At 41.9% G+C, this 13,073-nt stretch overlaps 1 protein-coding gene across 1 annotated transcript in view; it reads left to right on the forward strand.

Moving 5' to 3' along the window:
• The first annotated feature begins 551 nt into the window (after nucleotides 1-551).
• Nucleotides 552-13,073, forward strand: part of XKR9 (XK related 9) — a 29,405-nt gene continuing 16,883 nt past the window's right edge. The window contains exons 1-3 of the mRNA XM_077492857.1: nucleotides 552-703; nucleotides 8,080-8,620; nucleotides 12,721-12,923. Coding sequence (XP_077348983.1) covers nucleotides 8,349-8,620; nucleotides 12,721-12,923 — 475 coding nt within the window. The 5' untranslated portion in view covers nucleotides 552-703; nucleotides 8,080-8,348. The remainder of the gene's footprint in view (nucleotides 704-8,079; nucleotides 8,621-12,720; nucleotides 12,924-13,073) is intronic.

Genomic DNA, 13,073 nt, shown 5'->3' on the forward strand with positions numbered 1-13,073 from the left:
ATTACCCAATCTGGTTATTGAACTCTGGACTGGCTGACTACTCGATCCGCTTACTGGACTCTGGCTATGCTTTGAATACGCTTACTCTATTTACCTTTTTATTTTTATTAATAAACAAGTGTGATATAATTGAACTTCTGTCTCGATCTGATTCATGGTTTCTGACACATGGCTGGTTGACGCATGGCCGTTCAGAAACGAACTGAAAAGCGCAAACTGAAAAGCGCAAAATGAAAAGCGCAAAATGAAAAGCGCGAATCAACACTCACCAAACTTCTACTAACATGAAATTAGCAGAAGGAGATCAAAGTGTGGTGCTAAAGAGCAAAAAAAAACATAGTACGCCAGTACGTTTGTGTTTGTTGGCTGACAATTCCTTGCCGTTTGTATGCAAGACAAGTTCCTGGCCAACGCCCTTTGGACAAAAGTCAGAGGTTTTGTCTGCGGGAAATCCCATCGTGTGTACGAGGCTTTAGGTGTAACCTTTCATCATAGTGGTTACCTGAGAGACTATTAATGCAAAACGAAAGCAAGCAAGCAGACCTGCCCATTGTCAGCACACTTCCTTCATTGTGACATGAGTGTACACAGCATACACTCCCTTCTTCTAGGAGGAGGACGGAGTACAAGTTTCATTCTAGTCTATGGATGTGTTACCTAGGATTTCATTATTTCTGCTACAGATCAAATATTAACTTGCAAGGTAAGAACACCTTATGAGGGTTTTACACATTTATTGTATTCTACTTGCTCTGTTTAATTTAATTCCTGTTATGTATTCTTACTATCACTAGACTTACCAAGGGAACCAAGTATGGCATTGAAACTACTTTCAGTTTTTACAGAATACTTGCCCGCAGGGTGTGCTGATAATTGGCTAAGACTGACCAGTGTTTTGATCAACTAGCAGGCTAAGGCTGGGTTCACACTTATGTGAATTGGATGTGGAATTCCCTGCATCCAATTCGCATGACAGGAGAGTGTGACCGACTCTCTATGGAGCCGGGGTGGGTCCCGTACATCTTTTCAGGCAAATATTTGGAGCTGAAATGGTGAACAGGGATGCACCGGACCCCCTGCTGTGCCCGGCGCCGCACATAGTGTGAACCCAGCCTCAATGAAAAAACTGAACTGGTTCTCCCATCCACACAAGTGAGGTAGATGAAGGAATCCTCCTTTCTGTGCTATTGTAATCTGACAATGGGTACTCCTCCTGTCAGAGTATATTGATCAGCCCTGCAGCCTATTGGCTGCAGATCTAATCGAAGAAATTTTTTTTTAACAAGAGAAGTCAATCATTAGACCCATCTATGCCCAGCTTAACTAGCCAGAAGTATTTGTTACCTGCCTGTTGTACGTATGCTGCTGGGTTCACATATATGGGAATTGGATACGTTTTAAACCGCAGCCAATCCCCATGACATGTGAACCTATCTGGCTCTCAAGGGAGGTGGTTTACACATGTCCAGGGTGGCCACAGTGCAGTTTCAAAAAGGGTCCTGTGCGTTTTTGAGTCCGGTTCAGGTGCGAAATCAGGCAAAAATTTGCCACTGAATCGCACCTGAACCGGTGAACAAAAACGCACCGGACCCAGGACTGCAAACCTCAGCAACACATATGTGAACCCGGCCTTAGGTGTTGTAGTTATCTATTGTGCCTAATGAAAACTTCAAAATTTATTGGGCAGCCATATTACCTGCTCAGTGGTACACAGTTCTATGTCATTCACATTTCAATTTACACACAGACTGCTGTGAACGGACAACATTTAGCCCTCGTTCACACTGAATTCAGCTGAACTTGCACAATTTCAAACCCGCATTTCAGTGGGCGTTGGGGGGGGGGGGCAATTTGAAAGACATCTGTTCAGGTCTGTACAGAAGTGTATTTAAATTGCTCCCAATGTTGACAAAAGTAGTGCAGGAACTACTTTTGGAAATCGGTATCGGCGCTGCAAAGTCAGCGTTGCACCGATTGGGACAGTGCCGTTGCCTGCAATAGGCTGTGATTTGACGTCAAATCGTGACGATGTTGATGGGGGCTTACTGTCTTATAATGACCAATATATGATTCAGAAGCCTGTATCATCTTAAAGTATAACTGAAGGCAAAAGGTTGTTTTTTTTTTCATTTTGGATAGAGCAGAGAGAGATTAGAACAACTTTTTTTTTAGTTTTTATTGCTGTCTGTGTTCCTGTTAGGGAGATTCACCCTCTCTCTCTATTGGTCCCGTTAACTACTATCACTGGCAGTGAATGTGAATGAAAATCCCATATTTTGGGTTGTCACTAGAACAGGAATACAATTGAAATGTTCCAATGGTGACACCAGTTCTGGTGACTATCAGGAATTTCCTTACTTCTTGTTTTGGCTATGGGACAGAAAGTGAAGGGAAATCTCCCCAATGGGACACAGATGTCAAAACAAAAAGCTGACAGAAGTTATAACCTTTCCTTACTCTATCCAAAAAATAAATAAAAATAATGTGCCTTTACTTCTACAGTACTTTAGGCTCCATTCACACCTGAGCGTAGCAATTTACTGGCGTTTTTTCAGGTGTTTTTTTAAGCGTTTTTGCAGCTCTTTACCAGCGTTTTTAAAGCATTTTAAAAGCGTTTTACAGCTTCAGGCGTTTGTTTAGCCACCAGCCCCCTCAGCAGTGAACAGGCGCCACTGAGTTGTCTTCGTTTTAAGGTAAATATTTCATAATGTGCTAGTATGCAATGCATACTAGCACATTATGCAATTGTCTTGCAGGTTTTTTTTTTTATTACATTTTTTTCCACAGTTTGTTACTAGTTTAAAGCACAAAATGCAAATTGTGGCAAAATCACGTTAAAAATGCACTACATGTTTTTCTGCAGATTTTATATTAACCCTACATTTACACTCATGTGCTTTTTTGTGCGTTTTACATTTTACAGAAACAGTCCATTTAACATGGTTTACTATGGTACACGTTCACATCTATGCGTTTTTCACCCGGTGCGTTTTTGGAAAGGGACGGGGACTTTTTTTCCTGCAGCAGATTGCGTTTTGCGTGAAATACACTTCAATGGAGCCGCACCAGAAATGAAAGTGTTGCATTTTTTGATGCATTTTTTTCACTTTATTACACTGTGTACAGCTGGTTGCTAAGGAGCGGGCTGGGAAATCGGCTGCCACTTCCTTAACAACCGATGAGTCATCAGCTGTTGCTCCCTCCTCCCCTCCCTTTCCTGACCTGCTGGTCTGCATACTCAGAAAAGGGTGTGTTATGGAGGAAACCCCAATATCATTAAAAATAAAAAATAATAAAATAATTTGGCATGGGGTTCCCCTCCAAATCCATACCAGACTTGAAGATTTTGGGGGGGAGGATGGACCCCCCAGTGTCTTTTTCATGATTTTTTTTTTTTTGCCGGTAATGCTTTTTTTCACATTCAGCTGTCAGCGGGAAACCCCTGTTGACAGCTGATGACTCATCAGTAGTTGAGGACATGGCGGCTGGCTTCATAGCAACCAGCTATACACAATGTATTAAAGTAAAAAAATAAAAAAACAAAACAAAAAATAACCTCAAAATGTATGAAAAATGCATGAAAAATGTTCAAAAGCATCAAGCACAGCCTGCATAAAACCTAGACTGAATTCTATTGAACTAAAAAAGCAAAAAAAAATGCATTTTGCATTAAAAAAAGTCCCTGACCCTATCCAAAAATGCAGAGGCACAAAAATGATCCATAGGAACTCATGTTAAAAATAATGTCCTTCGTTTCTGCAAAAAGCATGTAAAAACGCATTGGTGTGTATGGAGCCTAAAGACCAATTCCTGACAACTGAAAAAATGTATCCCTTCTTGTGGGCTGCACCCACAGTGCAAAAATAAATTTCAAATTTTTATATAATCTTATAAAAATCTTATATTTTTATATAAGGGAACAATAAAAGAAGATTTACTTACCTGATCCTGCACCCCTCCCCCCCTCCCCACAGCTAGACCAGTCTAGGGTCCTGACATCATCAAGACTAATACAGGGTCAATAGCCCTGCACTGAACGTGTTGACGCCAAGGGACAGTCCACCACCGGAGCGCGGGGATCACATCTGACAGGGGACCAAATGATTAGGTGTTTCTTCTCTCCTATAGATAAAACAACAATTAAAGAAGTAGTAAAGTGTCCATGAAAAAAAAAAAAAAAGCTTCCCCATACAAGGCAATGTCATAATGTGCTAGTATGTATCACATAACTAGCACATTTTGAGAGACTTACCTGTCGCTGCTGACAGGGCTTACATCTTGACCCATCTGGGTTTGTGGGCTCTGGCTGTATATATGTATAAATGGCTGAGCCGTGATGACGTCACATGCTTTCCATTGGGAGCGCAGTGTGTATGCACTGATGACATCACCGACTGCTATACAAGTACATATCTCCCAAACAGTGCATGTTTAGGGGGTTTTCACGGTACCTACAGGTAAGCTTTACTATAGGCTTATCTGTAGGTAAAACATAAGCAGAGGAGTTTACTACCACTTCAACCCTTGCAAAGCAGGCATGGGCTTAGGCTCGATTCACATCTATGCATGTTGCTTTTGAGCGTTTTTGCAGTGCTTTTTGCGGTGCTTGTCGCATTTTTGGACACTCGTTTTTACCATGATTTTGCCACGTTTTGCGTTTTTTTTTTCTCTTTTTTTTTTAAACTGTCTTTGCTTAGCAACCAACTATATACTGTGGGAAAAAAAAAGAAAAAACACGAAAATCATGGCAAAATCGTGGTAAAAACGCAGTTAAAAAAGCGGTACTTGCGTTTTTGATGCAGGTCCATTGACTTCTATTACATGCAAAACGCTGCATTTTTCATGAAAAAAAGTCCCCGACCCTTTCCAAAAACGCAGAGGCACAAAAATGCTTTGATGTTAAAAAATTTCCTTGCATTTCTGCAAAATGCAAAATGCATCAAAAAACGCGTTAGTGTGAATCAAGACTTACTGCAGAGGTTAAGCTTACATTTTCCTGAAGTTGGGCTTTAAGGGAATACAATAGGCAATATATACAGTGCATTCGAAAAAAGTATTTACAGCGCTTCACTTTTTTCCACATTTTGTTATGTTGCAACCTTGTTCCAAAATGGATTAAATTCATTATTTTCCTCGAAATTCTACAATACCCCATAATAACAATATGAGAGATGTTTGTTTGGAATCTTAGCAAATTTATTAGAAATAAAAAAATCACATAAATATTCACAGCCTTTGTCATGACACTAAAAAATGGTGCTCAGGTGCATCCTGTTTCCACTGATCATCCTTGAGATGTTTCTACAACGAGATTGACTGATTGATTGATTTGGGAAGGCACACACCTGTCTATATAAGGTCCCACAGTTAAAGCGGAGGTCCAACCTAAAGTGGACCTTCCGCTCATTGGAATCCTCCCCCCCTCCGGCGCCACAATTGGCACCTTTCAGGGGGGAGGGGGGTGCAGGTACCTGTACAGTACAGGTATCTGCACCCACTTCCGGGATAGCTCTCTGCGGAAAGGGGCGTAGATTAAGCCCCTTTCCGAAAGTCCCCCGCTGCCTGCTGGGAAACACACAGATCCCAGAGGCAGCGGGTCCATCCTTATTGCGCAGTGCGACTCGCGCATGCGCAGTAGGGAACCGGGAAATGAAGCCGAAAGGCTCCACTTCCTGATTTCTATACCCAAGATGGCGGCGGCAGCACCCGAGAGACGATCGAGAGATCGGCTTCCGGTGCCGACATCGCGGGCGCGCTGGACAGGTAAGTGTCACTATTTTAAAAGTCAGCAGCTGCAGTATTTGTAGCTGCTGGCTTTTAAAAAAAAAAAAAACGCGGACTCCCGCTTTAATGTAGTGCATGTCAGAGCACAAACCTAGCCATAAAGTCCAAGGAATTGCTTGTAGACTTCTGAGACAGGATTGTATTGAAGCACAGATGTAGGGAAGGGTACAATGAAATAAGCTTGAAACCACCACAACCTGCCAGAAAAACAACCATCTCTGCAATACTCCACCAATCAAACCTGTATGGTAGAGTGGCCAGATGGAAGCCACCCCTCAGTAAAAGGCACATGACAGTCCACCTGAAGTTTTCAAAAAGGCACCTGAAGGACTCTCAGACCATGAGAAACTAAATTCTCTGTTCTGATGAAACAAAGATTGAACTCTTTGGCCTGAATGGCAAGTGTCATGTCTGGAGGAAACCAGGCACCGCTCATCACCTGGCCAATACCATCCCTACAGTGAAGCATAGTGGTGGCAGCAGCATGCTGTGGGATGTTTTTTTTTAGCATCAGGGTTTGGGAGACTAGTCAGGAGAGACAAGACAAAGACTCTAAGCACACAGCCAAGATAAGAAAGGAGTGGCTATGGGACAACTCTGTGAATGCCTTTGAGTGGCCCAGCCACAGCCCAGACTGGAACCCGATTGAACATCTCTGGAGAGATCTGAAAATGGCTGTGCACCGACACTCCCCATCCAACCTAATGGAACTTCAGAGGTCAAAGAAGAATGGGAGAAACGGCCCAGAAATAGGTTTGCCAAGCTTGTAGCATCATAGTCAAAAAGACTTGAGGCTTTAATTGGTGCCAAAGGTGCTTCAACAAAGTATTCACAGCCTTTGCTCAATACTTATGTATGTGGGTTTTTTCTATTTTTCATAAATTTGCAAAGATTTCAAACAAACTTATTTCATGTTGTCATTATGGGGTATTATTTGTAGAATTTTGAGGAAAACAATACATTTAATACATTTTGGAATAAGGCTGTAACATAACACAACATGGAAAAAGTGAATACTTTCCGGATCCACTGTACTTGAATAGCAGAGTTCTACTTTAAAATTGAATTCAATGAATGGCACAAAGGACATAGTAGAAATCAATCTGCATCTTCCTACTGAGAGTAGTAGTGTACATGATTCATTCATATTGGCTACTCTGGAATATTGCTTTTTGCATTGTTTTATTGTATTTTATTTCCATTGTTTTATTGTAAAGTGTAAAAACGATTCTAGCCTCGCTTAAAGTAGTATTAAACCCTAAAAGTAATACTGCATATGTGTCCCACAAGCAAGGCAGGCTCATGCATATCGAAGTGGCACCAGAGTCAAAGGAGACATCCTATAGACAGGAACTCCACGGTGGAAATTTTCATAGTTTTGTAATACTGTAAAGACTGCACAAACCCGAGGACAGAAAGCAATGGTGTCATAAGGGATCAAGGTCAATTAGGGGATAAAACACTCAAATTGTGGGTGAACGGCATTGCCTTTTGTCTGAAGTATTTGCAGTTCACTTTCTTTTTCTTAAGTTACATATTTTTGTGTGCAGTCTAAAGCAGCTCCAGGCAAACATTGAAACCAGTCAGGTGACAACTGCTAAAGTCAGAAGATCCTCTCACATGAGCTGCTCAACCTGGATTTCACAGAACTCCCTTATATGCTTCTGGCTAGGACTGGAGACTCTTGTTGCATGATTCTACCTTTGCAATGACCCTCTCTCCTATAGTAAGCCTACAATGGGTGGTGTGGGGAATAGTGAGCCTACTCATTCACATGGCTCAGCAACTGGTGTTCTCAGTGTAACAGATTACAATCAACAATGCAGTTTCTTAGACCATCCCACCTTTACCTAATTCATTTTTTTCATTCAACCAGCGGGTTGAACTAAAGAAAATGACCTGGTTCCCCCATCTACACATTCACTCCTGCTGAGCCTTTTTATTCTGATAACAGGGAGTCTTCCCTTTAATTAGAAAACATTGATCAGCAGATCAAGGCGGCAGATCGACTTCTGTACAACCAGCCTGCCCATACAATTTTGATCCATGTATGGAAGCTTTAGTGTAGGTAAATTAAACAAAATAAATCAGCACAAGCGATGGTACTTACATTTCATGAATTGTGTCTGTTGTGCTTGAGGCTCTTCTGTCCTGAAAACCTCAGAGGTATTAAGCATGGCAGGTTCACATACTGAGTGCTCCATCCGGGTGCTTGTGTACAAGTTGCTAAATATATTTACTATGCTAAAGTTCTAGTTGTATTAGAAAATAATATTAATTCATTTTTCATTTCAGACTGCTAGTAAATGTATGCAGCATTTGGTCAACTATGCATGGAAAATTTATAGATGTGTCGTAAACTGTGAAAACCCAATCTCCAACATGATCCAATATTTCTGCAAAAAGATATGCAAGTTATTTCATTTCAGTATCGAAAACATTAGTTAAACCTGAACATCATGGACCTGTAAAATGAGAATTGTTAACAAAATCTATTTGATTTGGAATTATTTATAGGATTCTTAGAAAAATGGTATAGCACAATCCTTCCTGGATGCTGGACCATGAGCTTTACAAAATGGAACTTTTTCATGACCATCTTTGGAGCACTTTCCTTCTTATTTGACATTGGAATAGATTTATGGATTACATTCAAATACTTCCAGCAAGAGCACCCTGTATTTGGTCTGCTGACCATATTCTTTGTTCTTGTGTCTACTCTGATAATACAAGCATTTAGTTACACGTGGTTTAAAGATGACAATCAGGGGAACAGTTTTTGGAAACTAAAAGGGATCTTATTCCTTCACGTCTTCCTGCTTGGAACAATTGTAAGGTAAGTTAGTTAACCTTGTTATCTGTGGCAGAATATTGGAGTCCATCTTCTTAAAGTGGTGTTGCCACCAAAAATAAATAAATAGCGTAAAATTCATTAAAAAAAAAGAAAAAGAAAATTGGATTTTTTTTTTTTACTCACCTCTAAATGCCTGTTGCTAGGGGGTCCCTCGTCTGCCTTCTTCAATGCCCGGGCTGGCGACATCACTTCCCCTCGCGCCGCGCAGTCATCTGGGACCTGTCACATGTCCCAGATGACTGTGCGGCGTATCCTGGCGCCCGGCGGCTCTCGCGCATGTGCAGTGGGTGTCCAGCTGTGAAGCCACAGCTGGGTGCCCACAGTAAGAATGCCGGCGCCGTGAGCGGAGCGGGGAACGAGGGGGGGCTTCGTTCCTCCGCATTGCTGGACCCTGGGACAGATAAGTGTCCGATTATTAAAAGTCAGCAGCTGCAGTATTTGTAGCTGCTGATTTTTACATTTTTTTTTTTAGGGGGCACCCCACTTTAACTCCCTTGTTCAGCTGTTATTTACTTAGAGCAGGGCTGGGTAATACATTTTGCCAAGGGGCCACATGAGAAACTGGGACTGTTGTGGAGGGCTGAACAATTAGGCCCCTTTCACATGGGCTGGATCTGCTTTTTGCTCAGCAGGGGATCAGCAGACAGATCCCCTAATGAGGAGAGTACTGGATGACAGGTCTGTTCTAATGGCGGATATAAACGGGCCAGCTGTCCATTTACAACTGACTACCCTCTGTTTTAATCCGGCAAAATGGAGGAGAATGGATCCCCCTTTCTTTTTGTTTGTTTTTGTCAGATAGGATCGGAGGTAAGCAGACACAAGTCCGTTTACATCTGACTGCCCATAGAGGAGAATGGAGGGTCCTATTGGGTCCAACTGAAAAACGGACAGCCGTGCCTGATTAGACCTCTGGTGTGAAAGGGGCCCTAGGCTAAACTTAATTCTGCTCACTATTCAATTTGGACCTAAGAAGGTCTGTATGTACATAGACATATAAAAACAAACTCCTGCCACTAGGAATAATAGGTACAACTGCTCATGAAATTGTGTGCACACTCACAAATATTAGAAGCAGTTGTGAAGAAATGTCAGCAGTGAGGGAGCTGACAAGCACAGGGGTTAATTAAAGTGTTACTAAACCCAGGACCCTGAATTTACTATATCTGGTCTGACACAGACCATGGAAATGCAATCATTTTAGTAAATATAAACTGCTAAATACAATTTCTCATCAGCAGTTGGAGCACTCTTGTGATTTCTATAAGCATCTGGTTAAAGCTTGTAGCAGAAGTTTTCATTCTACTTGGACTGTCCTATAAGGCTGCAGGACCCGTGACTGGATAGTGCTGATTGGCCCTGTGCTGATCACATGCACTCTCCCAAGAAAAAAAACCCACTGTAGCAATACACAACAAACTGAGCATGTGTAACTTGTCCTCTAGCCTCTGTTCTATCAGGAGATGGATTGGGGACAGTGGAAAAAGGGGAGGATCAGAGAAGACAAGATCAAATGGCCTTTTTACACAATGCAAAGGATTAAGCCTTTAGGTTCCCCATTGAATATAACAAGCCTGTTTTACTACATATGTAGACTGATTTTACTGTTGTGGGTTTAGTAACACTTTAACTGATCTGCGGTTTTGAGCATCGATGTGTGACTGACAGGCTTAGACACTAGAGATAACTGGCAGAGCTGCAAGCTGGAAGCAGAGAGCCTAAGATCCCTGGCACAGCGGGGATTTATGCAGATGCTGGTGTGAAGAACAAGTACACAGCTCCTGGGGTTCACAGCTTGCAGGCTTTGTTGTGGGAAGAACCAGGTAGAAGAATGGTGGGAGAGCATCAGGATGTTTCCTAGGCAAGGCATTTGCCGACGAAACGAGCCTCCCCGCTGTACCTATCAGCCCCTCAGGCATTCTCCTTCCAGTTCCTCCTAGTCATAGATATTGTCAACAAGCCTCTCTGAGCCTGTCAACCTCCTCAGTAGGGAGAGACATGCTAACAGTGGAGGCATCGCGGGCTGGACAGGGACAACCAAAGGACCAGATGTGACCCAGGAGCCATAAAATGCCCAGGTCTGACTTAAGGGAGCAAAAGTGGAACATTGATGAAATGGCTGCACTCCAAAATCCATCAAAATTAAAATTCTTATTTAATAATGAGCATCCCAAGTGTTACAGACAGTTCAAATGGTAGACACGTTTCACACACTAACAGGTGCGCTTTTTCTTTGCGGTAATGAATAAGCGCACCTGTTAGTGTGTGAAACGCGTTTACCATTTAAACTGTCTGTAACACTTGGGATGTTCATTATTAAATAAGAATTTTGATGGATCTTGGAGTCCAGCCATTTCTTCAGCGTTGATCATATGCGGAGGCGAGCCGAGGCGGGCACCTGTGATATCATTAGGCTTCCTGTCTCACCTTGAGCAGCGAGTTCTTTTGTTTAGATAAGCAGAAGAGGAAGCAGGGGACATAATTCCTCTACTTCCTCATTACATCATGGCTGTCTCTCCCTTCTCTCTCCTGCTATTGCCATCTCTGAGGTGAAGTAGCAGGAAGGAGATAATTTGCGCAAACAGCCAGTTGGGTGCTTTCATCACACATTATTAAAACTGGTCGCTTGTATTGCAATCACTGGCTTCTTTGCACTGTGCTGTGATGAGAAGTAGAGAACAGAAACTCTACTCCTCATTGCAGATACATAAACTGCTGCATAATGGGACTTGCACCCTGCTACTAGGTGGCTCTGTTCCAATATAGTGTGACAAAGGGGATTATGTAATTGGGAGTTAAGCCCCTTTAGAGAAAACCTTCCTCTATGTACAATATAAAAGGAATAAAAAGTGGAAAACAGAAAGGGGCTCAGATATAGAAAGATAGCAGGGAGAAGAAATGAGAGAAATAATAATAAATCAAGAATCAAGAGAGTAGATTCCATACATTATAGTTTAATCAGGGTGTGGCTAAAGCGGGTTGGTAGGAAATTTGTGACTCGTGATTTCCATACATTTGGGCATAGTCCCTTGCAGCTTAACTGTTAAGTTCTTAATGTCCAGAATGTCCAGTCTAGTCTTGATTTAGTGGCATCCCAAATGTAGGCCCAGTCATGTTCCAACTCTTCCCAAGACCAGTTCCCATTTTCGTACAAATTGAAAGTAGAAGTCTGGTCAAAATTTAACAAAGCTTAATGGGAGAGGAGAGAGCAGCGTTAAGAACTGCAGAGCCTGGGCAGTGACTTCACACATAGACTTACTATGGGTCATCCATTGTCAACTGTCCCTCCTCTACACTAATACTGGCGCTGGCACCCGATCATGTTACCCGGACCAGAGCACCCTTAAGGTTTAAGCTTAGTTCGATTTTCGGCTGGGCTTCTACTTTAAGGAGCTTTGAAATAAATTTAGGCTACAGAGTGCTATAGAAAGGGGAGGTTGGTTCTGGGGCATGTGGGTTTTCTTTGCATATGGATTCAAATGATGTAAATATCTCTCACCTCAAAAGGTAAGCAGTGATAGAAACATAATGTTAGCCCTTGTACACACGGTCGGAGATTCCGACAACCAAATCCGTCGGACGTGATGACGTTATTTTGTTACGACGGACTACGTTCAGGCTAGTAGCCAATAGCTTTGGTGTAGGAATTTGATCTGAGCATGCGTGGCACTTTGTCCAATCGGAATTCTCTACACATGATCGGAGTATGTCCGATCGGAGAATTTTGTCGGAAAATTTTACTGACATGTTGGAAAACTTGGTCCGTCGGGTATTCTGACGGAAACAGTCCGATGTAGACCACACACAGTCGGAATATCCATCAAAACGGTCCGATCGGACACATTCCGTCAGAATCTCCGAACGTGTGCACAAGGGCTTAGACTTGTGAATATTGGATTAAATCAGAATTAGGTAGGTGGTAGTCTTTTTGTAGACACTACTTAGAGTTTTTTTTAACCATAAACTCACTGCTGTGTGTTACTGTCAACTTTTCACATGTCTGAGCTAAAAACATCCAACTACTATAAATACAGTTGAATATTAATATAATTATATTCATATATTTCCTATTATACTTCTAGATATATACAAGTTATAAAATATGGGTTCCAAGTCAGTTATGACCCTCAAAAAAAGAATTGCGCGGAGACCAAGAAGAGAGCAGTCGATGCTATGACAGATCTCAGTATGTTGAAGTGCTTTAAAACATATCTGGAAAGCGCACCACAGCTTATTCTACAGATCTACATCCTGATGGAGCATGGGCAGATCACTATATTTCAATGTATGTAGAAGTACACATTTTGAAACTCATATGATCATAAAAAAGAAAATATTTAATAAGGCAATTACAGTTTGTAAAGTGCAGTAACCCATACTTATCAGCCAGCGGTCCTCTTTAGTTCTTTAAATTGAACTTGAATGATAAAATGTG

This window comes from Lithobates pipiens, unplaced genomic scaffold (assembly GCF_037356315.1).
Source record: "Lithobates pipiens isolate NorthernLeopardFrog02 unplaced genomic scaffold, aLitPip1_a1.2 Scaffold_19, whole genome shotgun sequence".
Lineage (NCBI taxonomy): Eukaryota > Metazoa > Chordata > Amphibia > Anura > Ranidae > Lithobates > Lithobates pipiens.